Source organism: Labeo rohita, chromosome 23 (assembly GCF_022985175.1).
Source record: "Labeo rohita strain BAU-BD-2019 chromosome 23, IGBB_LRoh.1.0, whole genome shotgun sequence".
NCBI classification, from domain to species: Eukaryota; Metazoa; Chordata; class Actinopteri; order Cypriniformes; family Cyprinidae; genus Labeo; species Labeo rohita.
The window spans coordinates 27,740,648-27,760,357 of NC_066891.1; the positions used below are offsets into that span (position 1 = coordinate 27,740,648).

Here is a 19,710-nt window from a genome sequence, read left to right on the forward strand (position 1 = left end):
GAATCAGCATTCTGTCATTCTGTCATATTTATTTACTCTAATGTTGTAACAAACCTGTTTGAATTTACTTTCTTCAGAGGCATGCAATAGAATTGTAGGCCTTTATTAATATAATGAATGTTAATAAGCCTCTGTAATGCTTTAAAGTGACAAAATAGGTATTATAAAAGTATTTTCTGTCATGCATACACTAAATTCTATTTTATAGTCCACTATATTGAAGTCTTCTGAAACTGATACAGTATGTGAGGAACAGACTGAAAAAATTAAAGGCACAGTTCACCCAAAAATGAAAATTGTTTATATACCCTCAAGTTGTTTTGAAGAATGTTGGTAACTAAACAGTTGACGGTAGCCATTGACTTCCATAGTATGGAAGAAGATACTATGGAAGTCAATGGCTACCGTCAAAAGTTTGGTTATCAACATTCTCCTTTTTTTTCTGTTTTTGTTTAACAGAAGAAAGAAACTCATACTATTTGGAACAAGTGGATGGTGACTAAATTATGACCATTTTCATTTTTGGGTGAACTATCCCTTTATTTGAGAATTAGTTCACACACTGAATGAGTCCTTCACAAACCAGGTTAACCAGTGTCATGAGCAACCAGGTCCTTCCTTAAAATCAGATCTAAATTAAGCGATCCCATTGGGGATCCTTTGTCAAAGTCCTATTTAATTGTATTGTATTTTATTTTATATAACGTAGAAAATTAACTTTTAATACTGGACTTTTGATTAAATAATGTGACTTCAAGTTCTTTTTTCCAAAATGTGATTTATTATTATTATTATTATTATTATTATTATTATTATTATTATTATATAAAATACTTTGAAAGTCCTATTGTATTTTTTATTTTATAATATTTTATTTTATATATTGTAGAAGTTTTTTTTTTTTTTAATTATTATTATTATTATTATTATTATTTCAAATACTTTGATAAAGTCCTATTTATTTTATTGTATTTATTTTATGTTATTTTATTTTAGGTTTATATTTTAGTTTAAGGGTTTACATTTTAAATTAAAAACCTTTAATGCTGGACTTTTGATTAAATAATGTGACTTTAATTTTTCTAATTTTTTTTTAATTTTTTCCAAAATTTAATTTAATTTAATTTAATTTATTTTTATTTATTTATTTATTTATTTATTTATTTATTATTAGTATTATTTCAGACTGTTATTGTTATATAAAATACTTTGACAAAGTCCCATTTAATTTAATTGTATTTTATTTCATATATTGTTGAAAATTAACTTTTAATACTTTTGATTAAATAATGTGACTTTTTCTTTTTTCCAAAATGTGATTTATTATTATTATTATTATTATATAAAATACTTTGAAAGTCCTATTGTATTTTTTATTTTATAATATTTTATTTTATATGTTGTAGAACGGTTTATATTTTAAATTAAATACTTTTATCGCTGGACTTTTGATTAAAAAATGTGAATAATATAAATAATTAATTTTTTTCAAATTTGATTAATTAATTAATTATTATTATTATTATTATTATTATTATTGTTGTTGTTATTATTATATAAAATACTTTGATAAAGTCCTGTTTTATTTTATTTTATTTTATTCACAGATTCTGCAAGGTGTATGTAAACTTTGACTTCAACTGTACCTGATTAGCCTAATAGCTAATAGAGACATTTTATTTTAAGATCCAGTTCTCACTATTAACAAACCATTAACTATGACTTTTGCCTCAGTAAACTTCTAATTTGCTGCTTATTAGTAGTTAGTAAGGTAGTTGTTAGTTTTAGATATTGGGTATGATTGGGGATGTAGAATACGGTCGTGCAGAAACTGTGCTTTATAAGTGTTTATAAATAGCCGATATGTTATGAATACACATGATAATAAGCAACTAGTTAATACTGAGAAATTTTCTTTGAAGAATTGTTCAATGAAAGGTTTCTCAATGACACATTTTGTCTTCTTCGAAGCTTCGTTCTCTTCCTTTTCAATTCTCACTCCTTCATTATATTGAAAAAAGATATCCGAAAACTTCCCTGCTTTTAATAACTCCAATGATGACACCATGTTTGCGCATGAAAATCTTCTCTCACTGTCTTTGATGTTTCGGCTTCCTCTGCAGAGTATTCGGGGAAGGAAGGCCACCCTAGAGGAGTTGCAGTCTGTCCACACCGAGCGCCACGTCCTGCTGTACGGCACCAATCCGCTCAACCGCCTCAAACTGGACAATCGCAAACTGGCCGGTAACACATCATCACACACACACATGATTCACATCTGATAGACATGAGTCAACTGCAGCTCGGCCAGCGCAACACCTCATTTTTCAAAGCAAAGGCGCATACAGGCACGCCAACACACGAATATAAGCGACTTTCAAAATGACTAAAGCGTTGGAAATGTCAAGCGGCGAATGCGAGAATGACAGTTAATCTGCTTGACGTCACTCTGTGTCCAACAGGCATACTGTCACAGCGGATGTTCGTCATGCTGCCCTGTGGGGGAGTCGGGGTAAGTGAAAACACACACTCACATACACACGGTCGCACACACTCATCCATAACCCTGCAAAAAACGCGTCTGATTAGAAATTAAGTAGACATGTATGATAGATTGCTGGCCAGTATAGTGCTTGTGGATAAGTGGGAAAACTTAATTATTATTATTGATACGGAAAGTGAATTAACAGCAAATTTAGCAGATAATGTTACAGTATTTTCATTTTTGAAGAGACATATTTTCTGAGTAAAACACTGTTTATTTACTGACGGAATTGCTGGATCCAGTCATAAAAACGGACTCTACTGTATAATGCAGAAAATCACAGAAATTACCTATTTAAATATAAATCCTGCAGGGTCTGCGTGTCTCTGTGTGAATGAATGGCGCAGACGTGCAAATTCATTTACTACACACGGACTGAAGCGCACGTGACACTCGCAGTGTTTTACCCTTACTTTTGGGAAAAACCATTGTCGTATCATATACAAAGAGAAGCGTAAATGTCTTCACAGCAACCCGTCAAAATAAAAGTTCAGTCTAACTTGACCGAAATATTAAATATTACTCAATGTAATGATAGTGCTGCTACTAATAATAATAAAAAAATATTATTAAAACAATATTTAAGGAATATTTACCAGAACAACACAGTATTTCTAAATAATAATAATAATAATAATAATTTGTAAATTAATTAGACATGCTTTTAATTATTACAATTTAATAAACTATTAATATGCTATCCAGATTTATGGAAAACAGAGTCACAGAATTTGAGAAAAAATAAAACTGAATTTGATAAAAATAATAAGACATATTTTATAGGGCCTTTATTTAACAAAAAAATTTACAAAATTTACATTTTTAGATTTTTTTTTTGTTAAATAATGGCCCTGTTAAATACATTTTATTATTTTTAATATTTAAAATATTTTATTTGTAATAAATTTCTGTTAAATTGTGTACGTTTTATGATTTCAAGTAATTAGACATTCTTTTTGATTAATATTTTTGCAGTGTAACCATTAAAATAGAGTTTAGAAAAGTTTAAATTAGAATTATTATTATTATTATTATTTATTTTTTTATAGATAAAATAATTACAACCTACATTTGGCTAATCTATTATTCAGTTACTTTTCCTGTTCTGTTTTTGTCGTAGTATTGGTTCAGTAGTAGTTTAGTCAGGTATCATATTGGAGTCAGAATTTTGGTATTGTGACAACACTACTTGTAAGGCACATTATTTTCTACTTTTTGATTGCATCATTCATTTTTGTTGAAAATAAATGCTTTTCCGATCTGATGTGATGTGAAAAGGGTAAAGAATGAGTTTGGCAGAAGGGGGTTTCGAACGCAACAAAAAGTTACTGCCATGTGCTTTAATACCTGCACCACTGGAACTGTTGCTTAGCAGTCATCTTTTGTAATTTTGTCTTGTCCAACCACACGTTGGGGAGTAGAATTAGTGTAAATAGCTGCTGCTTACAAGGCAGATTAAAATTAGTGTAAATTAAACACTGATAACTATAACTGTATAAGTAAATTTCCAACAACATGTCAACTAACTCTCATTCATTTGCAATTACTTGTCAGATAACTCTCATTAGAGTAGTAGTAGACTGTTAGCTTATGGTTAGTTGAATAAGTTAACATTATAGTCAGTGAATGTCTGTTGATCGACCATCAAAATAAAGTGTTAGCAGATATTAAGCAGACAGTCTACTAATACGTATAGTAAAGTAAAGTTACTTATAGAACGTCTAAAATGGACTCTAAAATGAATTATGACCACATATGTTGTTTTTAGCCAAGTTAGCATGTTGTGTGGCTCTGTGAAAGTTTAATTCAAGATGTCCACATGTCGTTTTATGTTGTGTTTGGACGAATTTTAATCAGAATCATGGTTTATAAGTAATAATAGACCATCTGGTAACACTTAGGAAACAATTCTCACTATTAACTAGTTGCTCATTAGAATGCATATTGCTAACATATTAGTTGTTCATTAGCACATATTAATGCCTTATTCTGCATGACCATTTTAGATCTCAATACCTAAACTTAACAACTACCTTACTGTCTGTTAATAAGCAGCAAATTACGAGTTTATTGAGGCAAAAGTCATAATTAATGGTAAAAACTGGTCCCCAAACTAAAGTGTAACCGAGCATTTTACATAATCTGTTTATATTTCAAAAGGCAATATGTAAAAAAAATGTGACAAATAGCAACCACAGATGTTTGCTGTAGTTTTTAAGTGAAAGAAATATTCTTTTATTGTAATGGTCAATATATGGCACTGTTTGGTCTGTATGATGTTTTACAGTTTACTGTTGTGATTATTATCAACATAATTTACAAACTGGAAGGGATATAATGCAAACAAATTTTAAAGGGATAAAAATAAAAAATAAAAACTGTCAGAATTTACTCACTCTCATGTAAGTCTAAACCCTTGAAACTTTAGTTCTTTTTTGAAACACAAATTAAAACATTTTCAATATTTTGTATATTTTGGAAAAGTATGCAACTGCGTTCAAAAGGTACGAAAATTGCAAACACAGTCCTCGTAAATCTATTTAATTGATCGACACACAAGCATAAATCTCATCAAATATGGTAAACAGAAGCTCAGCTGTACCTGATTCATAAAAACAAACCTCATTGGTTTTCAAACATCAAACAAGCACACCTGAGCTTCTATTTACCATATTAATGAGCTCTACATATGTGCATTGATCAGTGTTTATATATAAACAAAAGCCTAAATGAAATCTGTTCATCTAATAAAGCGATCGTTTCATCAAAATACTTGGCTTAATTCAAGTCGATTACTTTTATGATGTCTTTATGAACTTTTTGAAGCATTAAATTTGTGGTTTCATGCACTTTCAGTCTATGAATCTCTCAGGTTTCAACAAAAATAATTTGTGTTTTGAAGCTGCATGAAAGTCGTATGGGTTTGGAACAACGTGAGGATGAGTAAACAATGACTTTTTTTTTTTTTTTAATTTTTGGATGGACTATTGCTTTAAGTAAACGGTGTGAAAATTAGGCAGAACAACCTCAAAATGGTGACCCATGATCAGTCTAGATGCACATGCACAAGTACAATGACGCTGTAGTAATTTTAGGTTTAAAAACAGTGATCATGACATTTGTGGCCACTGCGTTCCCTCAAAGCAAGACCACATTGACACCTGCTATAAAACCAACCACCGGCTGACAGTCTATAAAGCAAATGCGGACGCGCTGTTCCCTTCTGCCGCAGATCTGGGGTCGGATAGCACTGATCTCAGCGCAGTCCATACGGGCAGCACCCTAGCTGAAAATTTGGAGAAAATGTTGAAAACTTCACTCTGACGATCAAGCTCAGAGCAGGTCCATGTGGAATGATTGGAACAATATGTGCCATGAAGGATAAAAGAAATTCCAGCCCTCTCATTGTTCATGGTGCCAAACCACAAGCAATGCAAGTTCGGCAAAAAAAAAAGGATGAGGGAAAATGAAAGAGAAAAGAGAGAAGGAAGATGTGGGGAGCAGGGCAACAAACAAAAGCGAGAGAGGGGAATGTATAACCTCATTCTTTCTTCTCATGGCCACCCCGTACTCTCCTGCCGCTTATGAATGCAGCTTTATAGAGTAATGATGGCCTCTTTACTCTTACTAGTGTTGTTTACGAAAGCAGGCATCACCACTCAGAGTTAGGGGTTTGTTCAGATCACAAGTATTTAATTCATCCTGCACCGTTTGTGCTGCGGACATGAATTATACCTCTGGACCACAAAACCATTTCTAAGTAGCACGGATGTATTTGTAGCAATAGCCAACAATGCATTGTATGGGTCAAAATGATTGATTTTTGCCATGATGATATTTTGTTAATTTCCTACTGTAAATATATCAAAACTTAGTTTTTGATTAGTAATATGCATTTCTAAGAACTTCATTTGGACAACTCTAATGGTGATTTTCTCAATATTTAGAATTTTTTTTTTTTTTTTTTTTTTGCACCCACAGATTCCAGATGTTCAAATAGTTGTATCTCGGCCAAATATTGTCATATCCCAACATACATCAATGGAAAGCTTATTCATTCAGCTCTCAGTTGATGTATAAATCTCAATTTCAAAAAATTGACCCTCATGACTGGTTTTGTGGTTCAGGGTCACATTTGTGTGAAAACGTGGCTGCTTTATCACTGTTGTGGAATGCTTGGCTTCCCATTTAAAGGGATAGTTCATCCAAAAATGAAATTTTGTCATCATACTTTTCACCCTTGACACAAAATAATATTTTGAAGAATGTTGGTAACCAAACAGTTGACGGTAGTCATTGGCTTTCACACTATGGAAGTGAATTGGTTACCAACGTTCTTTTGTGTTCAACAGCTGAACAAAACTCTTTTGGAACAGCATGATGGTAAAAAAAAATGCTGACAAAATGTATTTTTTCTTTGAACTATCCTAAACAGGCTGTGCAACTATAAGGAAGGGTTAGAAATTGTAGTTGACAGATATATCACCAAGGATGACCGATAAGTTTTTCTGTTTTCTGTTAAGTGTCATAAACAGGACTTTTATTTTGACAGCACTGAGAACCAAGCGTAAAGGTCTGTTTGTGTGACAAAAGAGTTTGGCAGTCACTGGAGACACATAAGCAAACAGCTTTAAATCATTGATTTAATGGTGTTTATTTGAGAAAATATGAATCACAGTGTGCGCAGATTACTGAGTGCGCTGTTAGATGCTTTTCATCAATTTCTTTATTTGTGAAAAATACTGTAGGGTTACAGAATCCAGAAGTTGCTGTCTTGAAGTACAAATCTGTGTTACAGATATGTTTTACCAAGTTTTAATCAAATCTAATTAATTTAGTAAAAACTATGTAAAATAAATATAATTTTATTTGCAGAGAGTTATTTACTATCATTAAAGGAGTCATATGATGTTGCTAAAAAGAACATTATTTTGTGTATTAGGCATAATGCAATGTGTTTACGTGGTTTGAGGTTCAAAAAACATTATTTTCCACATACTGTACATTATTGTTGCTCCTCTCTCTTCTGTTTTTCTGAAACGCTTCGATTTTTACAAAACTCATCGTTCAGTGCGTTGTGATTGGCCGAATACCTCAAGCATTTGACGGAAATGTTACTCCCCTTACCATGTTGTGATGCCGTGTCCTGGCGTGGTAAGACAAAAACAATAAAACCCATTATAAGTGAGGCATTTGTTGCATCCAGTGAGGACATAATTACTGATTATAATCACTCGTACTGTGTTTTTACGCACTGCATTGCGCAGAGCTCGAAATTAACTTTTTTTACTTGGTAGCACTGGTGCTCCCAAATTCAAAAAGTTAGAAGCACCAAACTAAATTTAGGAGGACCCAATGAATATTAAGGAGCACCTCAACTGCCAGTTGAGTGGAACGGACAGCAACATCCTCATGATTAATAGCTTCACCAGTCAAATGGGCTGATTTTGAAAGCCTTTTTTTTGTTTTGTTTTTTTAAATAATTATTTATTGCCTTAAGAAAGGGACAAGAAAGAATTAAAAAAATGAGTACATGAACAAGATGTTTATTTTCTCTATTACAGATCAAACTCTCTGTAGCCATTTAAATTAGAGGCAACCACAGCATTTTTAAACTTAATCCACACAAAGACGCTGCATGCATGAGCCATTTCTGGTTTAAATTAGATTATAATTTCAGTATTTGAAGCAAAAACAGAATGGTCTGACAGACTTTAGCTTTGTGAAATTATGCTACATAAAACACCTGGGCCAAATCAAACATGAAAGATAACTTACTCTAGTACGTTTGACGTGCTTTTTAATTCTTTCCTTTTTTTAATTTTATTTATTTTTTGAATGCGCACGCTTCAAATGTAAGCGCATGTCAGAACAGCACGCAAATTAAATGTTTAAGCGGCAAGGTTCAAAGCACATGCAAATAATGTGCATGTGTGATTGCAAAGAAGTGCAGTGTTTAGTGAGTGGAATTCTGCTGCTGAGTAAACATTTGGTGTGAATGTATGTCGCGTGAGACGGAGGCGCCAGAACTGCAACTGATAGAATGTGCGGTGTAGCACAAAAGGCTTACTTTATTTCTTAAATAATAGCAGATCGTAGGGATATTTTAATTCGTCAAGATTCAAAAATGTTAATGTAGTGCAAATCCACAACAGAGATTTGTTGAAAGAAGACGTTTGGAGCAAAAACCGTCCGGTTCCAAGTTCCAATAGAGCGCAATGTGAGTGATTGACGGCTAATATCTAAAATCCGCATTAAAGCTAAGAATGTAAAGATGAAGTTTAATTGGTTATGTAAGCTAATGTTGGATAGAACGGCTCACTGTATCAGCTCATATCAGTCATATACATATACGTTTTGTAAAGAAATGAAAACAGGTCGCACCACAACAATTACTAGCACTCGCACAAATCCTCCCAAATATATTTTGAAGTCGCGCAGATTAAATTTCCGGGAGCATGTGCGTCCAAACCGGGTGAGCCCTGATTGTGCCACGTTGCGTAAACATAACACCATGTCTGCGTTTGTGATCATAGAAACAACAAACAAGCACTACTCTACACTGCCCAAAACTCATGTTTGAATAATCAGTAGCTAATTCTTTAAATATTAAAATGTACTTACAGGCTGTGAGTCAGAAGCGCCAGACTGTCCATGCAAAGTTGGAATTGCCACACTTTATAGTGTGCACAGCTACTCTCCCAGTTTCAGGAAACAGTCTTCCATAAAATGTGCTGCACATACTAAAATATTTGCATTGTACTGTTCTGGAACAATGTGGTAAATATAGCTTAAGCACTGATTTCTAGTTGTGTATTAATTTGGAAGGCAAAAGTACTTTCGCTTTCACAACGAAACACCCAACATCACCACAACATGGCGATGACTGCAACAATACTACAGACAGAATAAAAGTTACACCTTCTTTCTTTGCATATATATTTGGGCAGTGTTATGCAAATCTTCCCACACAGTGATGTAGAATTTTGGGGGTGTGTTCACTCTAAACGTATTAGATAGATCATATATAGATCGTATATGTGCACAAACAGCATGTAACACTCTGAAGACAAAGAGAAATGTGAAACTGCACCATATGATCCCTTTAAGATAAATTGTATAGGTCTATTTCAGCTTTATATCAGCCATCAGCCACCGTGCTCTCTAAGAAATATTTACACCATCCATCAAAAAAATAAATAAAATAAAGTATTATCGGTCAACCACTGGTTATAATGTTATATTATGTGATGTGCAAATGCAAGGGACGTTTACTTATTCTTGCCATTTGTGGAAGACATGCTTTATGAAAGTAGTGACTTTGTAACAATAGTGAAAATCCAGACTTGAGTGGATAATCAGATCTAATTGAAAGTGGCACAGACTGAAAAATCAGATGCTAAAAGATCAGTTTGCAACAAAATCTTTTTTGTGCCAGTGTGTGAAAAAGCATGCAAATGTAGCATCCAAGAGCACATAACTACCCACAACAACTAAAAAAACATCTAAAATTGGCATTTTGAAACCATTTAAATGTCCGTGCATCAGGTATTTTTCAAAAGTTTGTGGTCAGTATTATTTTTTACAAAATTAATACTTGTATTCATCAAGGGTGCATTAAGTTAAGTAAAAATAAAGAAATTTATAATGTTCCAAAAGATTTTTATGACAAGTAAATGCTGTTCCTTTCAACTTTTTCATTTCTCAAAGAATCACGAAAAAACGCTCTATGGTTTTTATAAAAATATTAACCAGCACAGCTGTTTTTAGCATTTATAATAATCAAATAATGTTTTGAGCAGCAAATCAGCATATTAGAATGTGACATTGACGACTGGAGTATGAAGTATGATGCTGAAAATTCAGCTTTGATCACAGGAATAAATTACATTTTACAATATATTCACATAGAAAACAGTTATTTTAAATTGTTAAAATATTTCACAATTTTGCTGTTTTTACTATATTTTTGATCACATAAATGCAGCCTTGGTGAACAGAAGAGACTATTCACTATTAATGAAGAATTTTTTCCAGTAAACTCCTAATTTGCCTAAATTGTTAAGTTTATATATGGGGTGGATTAGGGGATCTAAAACATGGTCATGCAGAATAAGGCATTAATATGTGCTTTATATATAATAAACAGCCAATATATAATAGTAAATAGTGAGAATTGACCCTTAAAGTGTTTCCAAAAGATCATATAGACTCAAAAACATTTGACCACTGATGTATAAAAGTTTTGCACACTAGTGAAAATGACAATATGCATAATCTGCAAGCCGGCGTAGTGATGAGAGGCACTTTGACATGTTTATGTCAATATGGAGACCACACACAAAGAATATTTAAACATGCCATTAGTATGACACATAACAGGAAACCTATTTATAGCGTCGGTCATTCCAGCATCTTTCTTTGAGTGTGTATTCTCGAAACGTCGTTTATGTTCTGTAATTCGTAACACACACTTCAGCTTGTGGATGCTTATAACAAAAATAAGCATCTAAATACTTTTGCACGCTTGAGTGATCTTTATACAAATATGGCTGGATAAACATGTTTCATCATAATTCTCCAGCGTTACCATCTGTTTGAAAGCCTACAGCTGGTTATCCATTCATTTGAATAGGATTACGCTCAGTTTATTGATTGGATTAAAAATGAGAGGGTTAAAATATGAGTTTACATTCCACCTCGTCTTGTTGTCTGCGGTCGTCGTTGATGAGCGCATCTCTATTGCATCAGTTTGCCGTAAGTGGCCGTCACACGCCATGTAACGCTGGCATCGCGCAGCCGTGCCCTAAGGTTGAACCGCTGTTTGTGGCTTTGCAGATTTATGAACGTTGATCACGGCTGTCATAATGATAAATGTGCTAGTGTACGCCAAGACAATTCAGCTACATCATTTTATTCTGGCAGAATGGGTGACTGACATAGATTATTTGTCATGTACGCGCCGCTGAGGGATTACACGAGCCAGGGCTTGGGTGGAGGCGCCTACTCGCAGTATAAAAACTGTGAAACATTCACAAAATCAAGTGTTAACTCGGATTTGATTGCACATAAATCACTGGGGCAAAGCAGTTTTGTTTATGAGCGGAGTGGATGCACGTGATGGAGTTAAAAAAAATCTGCGAAGGGTAATTAAATGTAATAACATAAAAATGTATAACCTTTTATTGAAAATGAAACATTTGATTAAACTTTGATAAATGCCTTAATCTTTTAAGCTGAGAGATGTATAAATCGCCTCATAATTTCAGCGTGTGAAGAACAAATGTATGTATTAGGTACATTATCGTCTTTGACAGACAGCGTGTTGAAGCTGCTCAGCCTGCTCTTTTCTTCTCTGAAAGCGTGGCTTTTTCAGGAAATGCATGCAGTCGCTGGACCTCTGCATCTCGTAATACAACCGTGTATTGTGCGTGTTATTTTTTTTGACAGACATCGGTGTTATGATTGACACAGACCGTAAGGTAATAATTATTTATTTCTTAGCTGGCAAGTATTCAGTGATCGACAGTGTTTATACTTCTAATAATCCAACAACAGTCAGTCGAAGTTTTTGACAGATGTGATAGCATCTGTGTGAGGGGCGAACTATGTTTGATTTCGGACTATCATAAATGTGCTGAAGGTTTTTGCGTAGTTCATTATATTAATTTTATGGAATGAGGTTTATTTGGTGATTTAAGAGACTGACATGTTTGGCTTGTCAAATTGTTTCAAAATGACTTTTGAAAATCAATTGCATGATTGTTTTTATTGTCTTTTATAACAAAAATGCTGGCAGTACTTTGTTTTAGTCCTTTTCCACTTGTACATACTGTGTACTTATTTTAACAATCACGATAACTGGGTAATGACTAGGTGCCAACCCTGAACCTACCCCTAAACCTGACCTTAACCCATGACCATTCATTAGCCGCTATAGGGATATAACAGGAAGAATGTGCAGTAAACAAAGTGCAGTAAAAGGTAAAACTGTTTGCACTACAAACCAGTGTGTTCATATTTAAGATAATACATTAGAATAACATGGTAAGACACACCAATTTGCAATATCAAGCAGCAGAACGAGTTGCGTTCATGCGTATCACTAGCATATTGGCTGTTTATTAGTACTTATAAAGCACATATTAATGTCTTATTCAGCATGAGCATATTTTAGATCCTTTAATCCGACCCCATTCTTGAACTTGAAAACTACATTATTATTACCATTTCAGAGGTCAACAGCAAAATATCCAAAATCCACAAGGACACTGGCCAAACAAATAAATACAATAAACAATGGGATAAAAACGACAAATTATTTCCACATTTTTGCCACAAAATTACATTTTTATTATGTACGGAAAGCACATTATTCCTCCCACTCTCTCTCCCTTACTCACCACCTTGTCATCATGTCTTTCTTTCTTCACTCGTAAAGAAATTATGTTTTTTGAGGAAACATTTTAGCATTTTTCTTCATATAATGGACTGATATGGTGCCCCGATTTTGAACTTCCAAAAGGCAGTTTAAATGCAGCTTCAAACAAAAAGGGTCTTATCTAGCGAAACGATCGGTTATTTTCATTAAAAAAATACTATTTATATTTTTTAATGCCAAACGCTCGTCTTGTCTTACTCTGCTTGGACTGTTTTTGTTCCGGTTCATGACAGTTAGGGTATGTCGAAAAACTCCCATCTCATGTTCTCCCTCAACCTTTTTTTTTTTTTTTTTTTTTTTTTTTTTTAAGGGTGTTTGATCTTCTTTTCATGTTCACTTTGCAAAGACTGTGTCGGTACTTCTGCAGCAATGTAGGATGATTTTGAAATGATTTTTGAAGTTGAGGGAGAAATTACAGTCAGAGTTTTTCAACATACTCTAACTGTCTTGAGTCAGAATACACAGAGTTCATGGAGAGAAAAGTAAGACGAGCGTTTGAGATTAAAAAGTTTTTAAATTGTATTTTTAAAATGTAAAATTAACCAATCGTTTCACTAGATAAGACCCTTCTTCCTCGGCTGGGATCATTTACAACCACATTTGTGATCGTTTGAAGCCGCATTTAAACTGCATTTTGGAAGTTCAAAATTGGGCCACCATATCAGTCCATTATATGGAGAAAAATGCTAAAATGTTTCCTCAAAAAACATCATTTCTTTATGACTGAAGAAAGAAAGACATGAACATCTTGGATGACAAGGGGCTGAGTACATTATATGTGAATCTTTGTTTTGGAAGTGGACTTCTCCTTTAAGGACAAAAACTGGATGAATGCCTTGAAATATATCATCTGATTGATGTCTTGAGGTGTGGTAACTGTAGTATAAGCACTGACGATGGGCCATTGAATTCTTAGAAATAATGCACAACCAAGGTGCGCTTCACATCGTGGCTGCATCCCCACCTGGGTGTGCATTAATTTCTAAGAATTCAATGGCCCACTGTCAGTTATTCCTTACTTAGTAAGCAGTAAGTTAAGAATTTATTGAGGCAAAAGCTGTAGTTAATAGTAAGAATATGTCCTTAAAGTATGCAGTATTTTCCTGAGTAAGCTCACTATTAGTGCACTGTAAGTAGGCATACTGTAAAATAAAGTGTAACCAAAATCTTTCATTTAATCCCATAAAAATGCATATAGTGAATTTACAAAAAAAGTGAATAATCACTTTTAAAACTGTTCAATGTAGAACTCCTATAAACAGATTTTTAGGTATTACCTGCGCTGTTTGCTGACCATGCTTGTATTTCGACAGGTGGACAACGACACCATCTGGAATGAGATGCACACTTCCACAGCGTCCCGCATGGCGGCCGGGAGCGTGACAGAGCTGGCCTTCAGAGTGGCTAAAGGAGAGCTCAAGGTCTGTATGAAACAATATCCAAAACTTGTTGATTCTTATTAGGTCAGCTGCGTTGTCTTAGATAAATTGAGTATCATATAACTGACAGCGAACATTGTATTATTGACAAATAATGCATTCATTTTCATTAACTGAGTAGTCCACATGTACAACGGGTCATTCTGTAATTAGGGGTACATTTAGAATTTGACAAAATGAGGAAAAAGGTTTTCCTGTTTCCCAAAAAGCCAAACATGACCTTACATAGCTACTTTGAAACAATCTATATTGTCTATAAATAAAGGTGATCTGTAGGACTATGTGCATAAAATCTATGTTTGCTACTGTCCACCATGATACCTTTACTGGGTAACATAGTTGACAGGTAACTTAGTTGACATTTTTAGTGTTTTGGGCCTATACTCAACATGAAAGCCTAGAATTACTGAGCATATGGTATGTTTAGAAATATATAAAAAAAAACAAAAAAAACATAAGTTTTAGTTAAATTGTCTTGTAAATATTTGCAGCAATAATACTTGTGTAACACTGTTGACAGTCAATTAATCCACTCTTGACACAGGTTTGCTAGTTTAACCAATATTAGGGGAAAGAGAGAGAACACAACTTCTGGTGTTTCATCCATGTGCTTCCAGAGGAAATATCATCATACTGTGCAAACTATGCAAGAAAGGGACAAACCATTCCTTTTTGAGGCGGGTTTTCAAGTGGGTAACTTAGTTGACAATGGTTTTTCGGACACAAGTAAAACAAGTTACATGACAATAAACACGTATTACTTTTTTGAAGCGCACACCTGAATGTCTTGATAACCTAATCTAACTGAAGGCAAAACTATTAAATTAATTTATATTTGATGTCGTTTCCTTGCTTAAATGCGGAGTAGAATGAGCATACCAGGGTTGTATGTGATATGAACATCATTTCTGAACAAAAGATATGGCTTTTTCAACATACAGTAGTGTGATTGGGAAAAATATAATTGTGTACTAGAAAATTAAGCATGGGGACATCTCATGGACATGAGATGTACCCACAATTATGGAATGACCCATACACTCATGTATTTTTGTACTCCTAAAATGTTAAGGAATATATTATTACTCTAAGGTACTAAAATGCACCTTTTAAGGGTAGATATGGTACAAAGCTGTTCTTTTAAGTGCATGGCCCGGTATTGTTCGGATGTGTAACAACTTCTTTATACCAGTGGTTAATATCGTGCTCAGAAACTGTCTAATCTGATGTTACTAGTTTGAAACACAACCTAGAAATGATGGTAATATGTCACAGCTGTGAACAGTGTTGATGAAGCTACAAATTACTGACAATTTAGAATAGTTAGCTACAGACTTACCATCAACATTCCAACAAGAAAAAGAAAGCATTACAATGTCAGTAGCCTAAATATTTCAGTGTAAGAGTCAGAATGAATCACTGAGTCGTTTATGTGTCCAGTGAAAACATGTAAACAAACTGATTCACTGAAATGATTCAGATTTGGTAAGTAATGAGGACAGAGCGTCTTTGATTCTTTCCTTGCTCTGCTGTAAAGCTATGCAGTGTGATAAATACAGTGATTTAGCATTTTGTCACGCTACACTGCAACTTGTTGGAGAAGTAGCTTGTTGCTATTTTGATTCACTACTTTGAATAAAACTGATCTACTGTCATGCTACTGAAAAATGCACTTAAGCTAAGCACCAAGTGTGGCTGTGCAGTTATAGATAATTTAATATTATGCATGTTCACGTTGCTTTGAAATTAGCATAATTACAAGATGACAACTCTGAGATAATCACTTCCATGTTGAAATGCTTCAGTAATTTACATCTCACAAAGCATTGAAGAAAAAAATCACACTAAGTACCACTAGCTGTAATAAAGCAGTATATCAGACAGAAATATGTATAGCGTTTTTGTAAAGAAATTACATGAAATGAGTATTATTTGTAATTCTGACATGGTATGAGTGCATCTTCAGTCAAAACTCTTGATCATGCTGTCAACCAATCAGACTCAAGTACTCATTTCCTTCAGACGGTCTTTGTAATTACCGTTGCGTCAAATAAAAATGAACCAAGTAGCAAACCAACCAGATCAAGCTGATTAAGACGTGGAAAACTGTAACGACCATAAAAGAATAGTTCAATCACTTGAGTCCCCTGCTGGTAATTAAACTTAATGAAGGTTACAGGGGATGTTTCAGGGAAACGGCTTTATTGCTTTAGCTGAAAGTGGAGGCCCGCTTGTTGGAGCAGTTTGGTGAAAACATGGTTTCTGTGTGAGGGGCGACTGGTAAATGCACAGTTAATGACATGTTGGTTTCAATGTTTCAGAACGGCTTTGCTGTGGTTAGGCCACCAGGACATCACGCAGACCCGTCAAACCCCATGTAAGTCTGCCTGTTACATACTGAAGCGCCTCGTGTGAGTTTGTGCGTCTAGTGGTGGACGCGGGTTCGAGCCTGACCTGCGTCACGTTTCTGTCGTTTTTTTTTCCATCTTTCTTGGCGCATGCCTGCTTCCCACTGTCTTACTATTAAAGTTCTTGAACAAAATGAAAATAAAATAAGTGAAATATGTTACATTCAAATAAAATAAAATAAGCAATAATAATAAAAAAATAGTGGGTGCTGTACACTGCCAGTCAAAAGTTTTTGAACAGTAAGATGTTTGTTTTTTAAAGCTCACCAAGCCTGCATTTATTTGATCCAAAGTACAGCAAAAACAGTAAAATTTTGAAATATTTGTACTATTCAAAATAACTGCTTTGCTGCTCAAAAAACATTTATTATTATTATTATTATTATTATTATGTTGAAAACAGCTGAGTAGATTTTTTTCAGGTTTCTTTGAATAGAAAGTTCAGGAGAACAGCATTTATCTGAAATAGAAATTTTTTGTAACATTATAAATGTCTTTATCATCACTTTTGATCAATTTAAAGCATCTTAAGCTAAATAAAAGTAATAATTTTTATATAATTTTGTTAAAAAAAAGCTTTTTATTTCAGATAAATGCTGATCTTTGGATTGATAATAATAATAATAATAATAATAATAAATGTTTTTTGAACAGCAAATCAGCATATTAGAATGATTTCTGAAAGATCATGTGACACTGAAGACTGGAGTAATGATGCTGAAAATTCAGCTTTGATCACAGGAATAAATTACATTTTAAAATATTTTCAAATAGAAAGCAGTTATTCTAAACAGTAAAAAATATTTCACAGTAATACAGATTGTTCTGTATTTTGGATCAAATAAGTGCAGGCTTGGTGAGCATTAAAAACATGAAAAATCTTACTGTTCAAGAACTTTTGACTGGTAGTGTAGATTGTTTATTTTAGAGATGTTTTATTTAATTTTATTTTTAGCTGTTATTTTTTGTTAATATTTTGAATTAGATTTTATTTGTATGTTTTCTGCTGTAATTTTAAATTTTTAGAAATGTAGTTGTGTGTTTTTGTCATTTTTAAATATGTCTACTGTATATAGTTTTTATTCATGTTTAAGCATATATATATATATATATATATATATATGTGTGTGTGTGTGTGTGTGTGTGTGTCCTATTCTATTTTTAATTTTTATTTAATTTTATTTATTTATTTTTTTTTTATTTCAGTTAACATTTAATAAAGCATAAAGTATTTTTTAATGGTTTTAGTTAACTATAATGACACTATAATATATGTCGTGCATGTGAGTTGGGGGTGATATATTGTGGTCATGCAGTGAAATCCTTCTTCCTGTACATGTGTGTTGATGGTATGTTTTGAGCGGTGTGTTTGTGTGACGTGGGTGTTGTGTTTGCACATGTGCACTCTGTCACCTCGCAATCGGTGTGTGTGTGTGTGTGCAGCGTCAGCACGCCTGTCTGTGTGTGGATATTTATGGCATGATAATGAAGGTTTGGAGGGAGCGGGAGGAAAGACGCTGATTTATTTCAGCAGTTATTAGCCTGCTGAGTTCGCTCTTTCCAAAATTCTCAACGTTTCACCTCGCTCCCTTACTTCCCACTGCATATCTAATCATGTGCTGGAAGCTGCCACATGTTTATTATTTGTATATATGGACAGTATTTAAATGCTTTTAGATTACCTTGACACATTAAAAAAGTTCCACTAACAACAGGCCTGCACATCCAAATTCAGTTGCGTGAGAAATCTTGTTTGCTTGCTACAGTAATGCTGTTCCGTTTCCAAATCCTTTGGCATTTAATGTGGTTGGAGGCCTCACTTTATCTCTTTCTCTCTCTCTCTCAGGGGTTTTTGTTTCTTCAACTCGGTGGCGATCGCTGCTAAGCAGCTCCAGCAGAAGCTCAGCGCCAGTAAAATCCTCATCGTTGATTGGGTGAGAGATCTACAGCCAATGTTTGTTCTAGGGATGCAAATTATGTCTGATACCAATAAGCACAAATTAGTTTCATGATATGTCCAATATTGGAAATTTGTACTATTCTCTTATTGCCATATTGGATAACAAGCTGAATTGATTGAGCTTATCAGTCATTGAATCAAATCACTTCCAGATTCTTGTATTTTTCGTCCTAATAGACTAGAAACAAAGATAATACTTATGTTGACTGAACAACAACCAAAATGCTACCATTGAAAGCTAACAAATGTTAAACATCTCAGCTGTGTGTTCTGATTATGTAGCCTGATTATGTTTCATCAATCATTCAGGATGTTCATCATGGCAACGGCACCCAGGAGATCTTCTACAATGACCCCAGCGTCCTCTACATCTCTCTCCATCGCTATGATAATGGAAACTTCTTCCCCGGGAGTGGCGGACCGGCAGAGGTTAGTGCACAGAGATTATTGATTATAACATATGAGCGAATGCAGTACTCTTTGGTTTGTTTATTGCTGTGAAACACTATAAGCTCACATGAGTCTCTTGGACTAAAGGGTTTCAATGTGTCACACTTGCGCAACTGTGTTTCAAACCAGAACTAGTTGCATCATGGCCTTTAGCACAAAAGGATCACAGTGTGAGGGTTTTCGGTGTTTAACAGCAGTGCCGTGTTTGATTTGTCCCAGGTGGGTTCTGGTGCCGGTGAGGGTTTCAACGTTAATGTGGCGTGGACCGGTGGTCTGGAACCTCCCATGGGCGATGCGGAGTACCTGGCTGCCTTCAGGTATTGGTTTCACTTGGTTCATTTGCTGATTTCAACTAACTGAAGGGGAACAATTCAACGGTCTGAAGACCTTAAAGGGATAGTTTACCCAAAATTGAATATTCTGTCATTAATTACTCACCCTCATGTCGTTCCAAACCTATAAGACCT

At 34.1% G+C, this 19,710-nt stretch overlaps 2 protein-coding genes across 6 annotated transcripts in view; one reads left to right on the forward strand and one right to left on the reverse strand.

Moving 5' to 3' along the window:
• hdac7a (histone deacetylase 7a) overlaps positions 1-19,710 on the forward strand; it is a 129,607-nt gene that overhangs the window by 95,338 nt on the left and 14,559 nt on the right. For all 5 annotated transcript variants that reach the window (XM_051096163.1, XM_051096164.1, XM_051096165.1 and 2 more), the window contains 7 exons: positions 2,124-2,244; positions 2,463-2,512; positions 14,300-14,407; positions 16,747-16,802; positions 18,680-18,767; positions 19,103-19,222; positions 19,463-19,560. In XM_051096163.1, the coding sequence (XP_050952120.1) occupies positions 2,124-2,244; positions 2,463-2,512; positions 14,300-14,407; positions 16,747-16,802; positions 18,680-18,767; positions 19,103-19,222; positions 19,463-19,560 (641 nt within the window). The remainder of the gene's footprint in view (positions 1-2,123; positions 2,245-2,462; positions 2,513-14,299; positions 14,408-16,746; positions 16,803-18,679; positions 18,768-19,102; positions 19,223-19,462; positions 19,561-19,710) is intronic.
• The window catches only part of mitfb (melanocyte inducing transcription factor b), a 226,781-nt gene that overhangs the window by 58,930 nt on the left and 148,141 nt on the right, over positions 1-19,710 (reverse strand). The window lies entirely within an intron of this gene.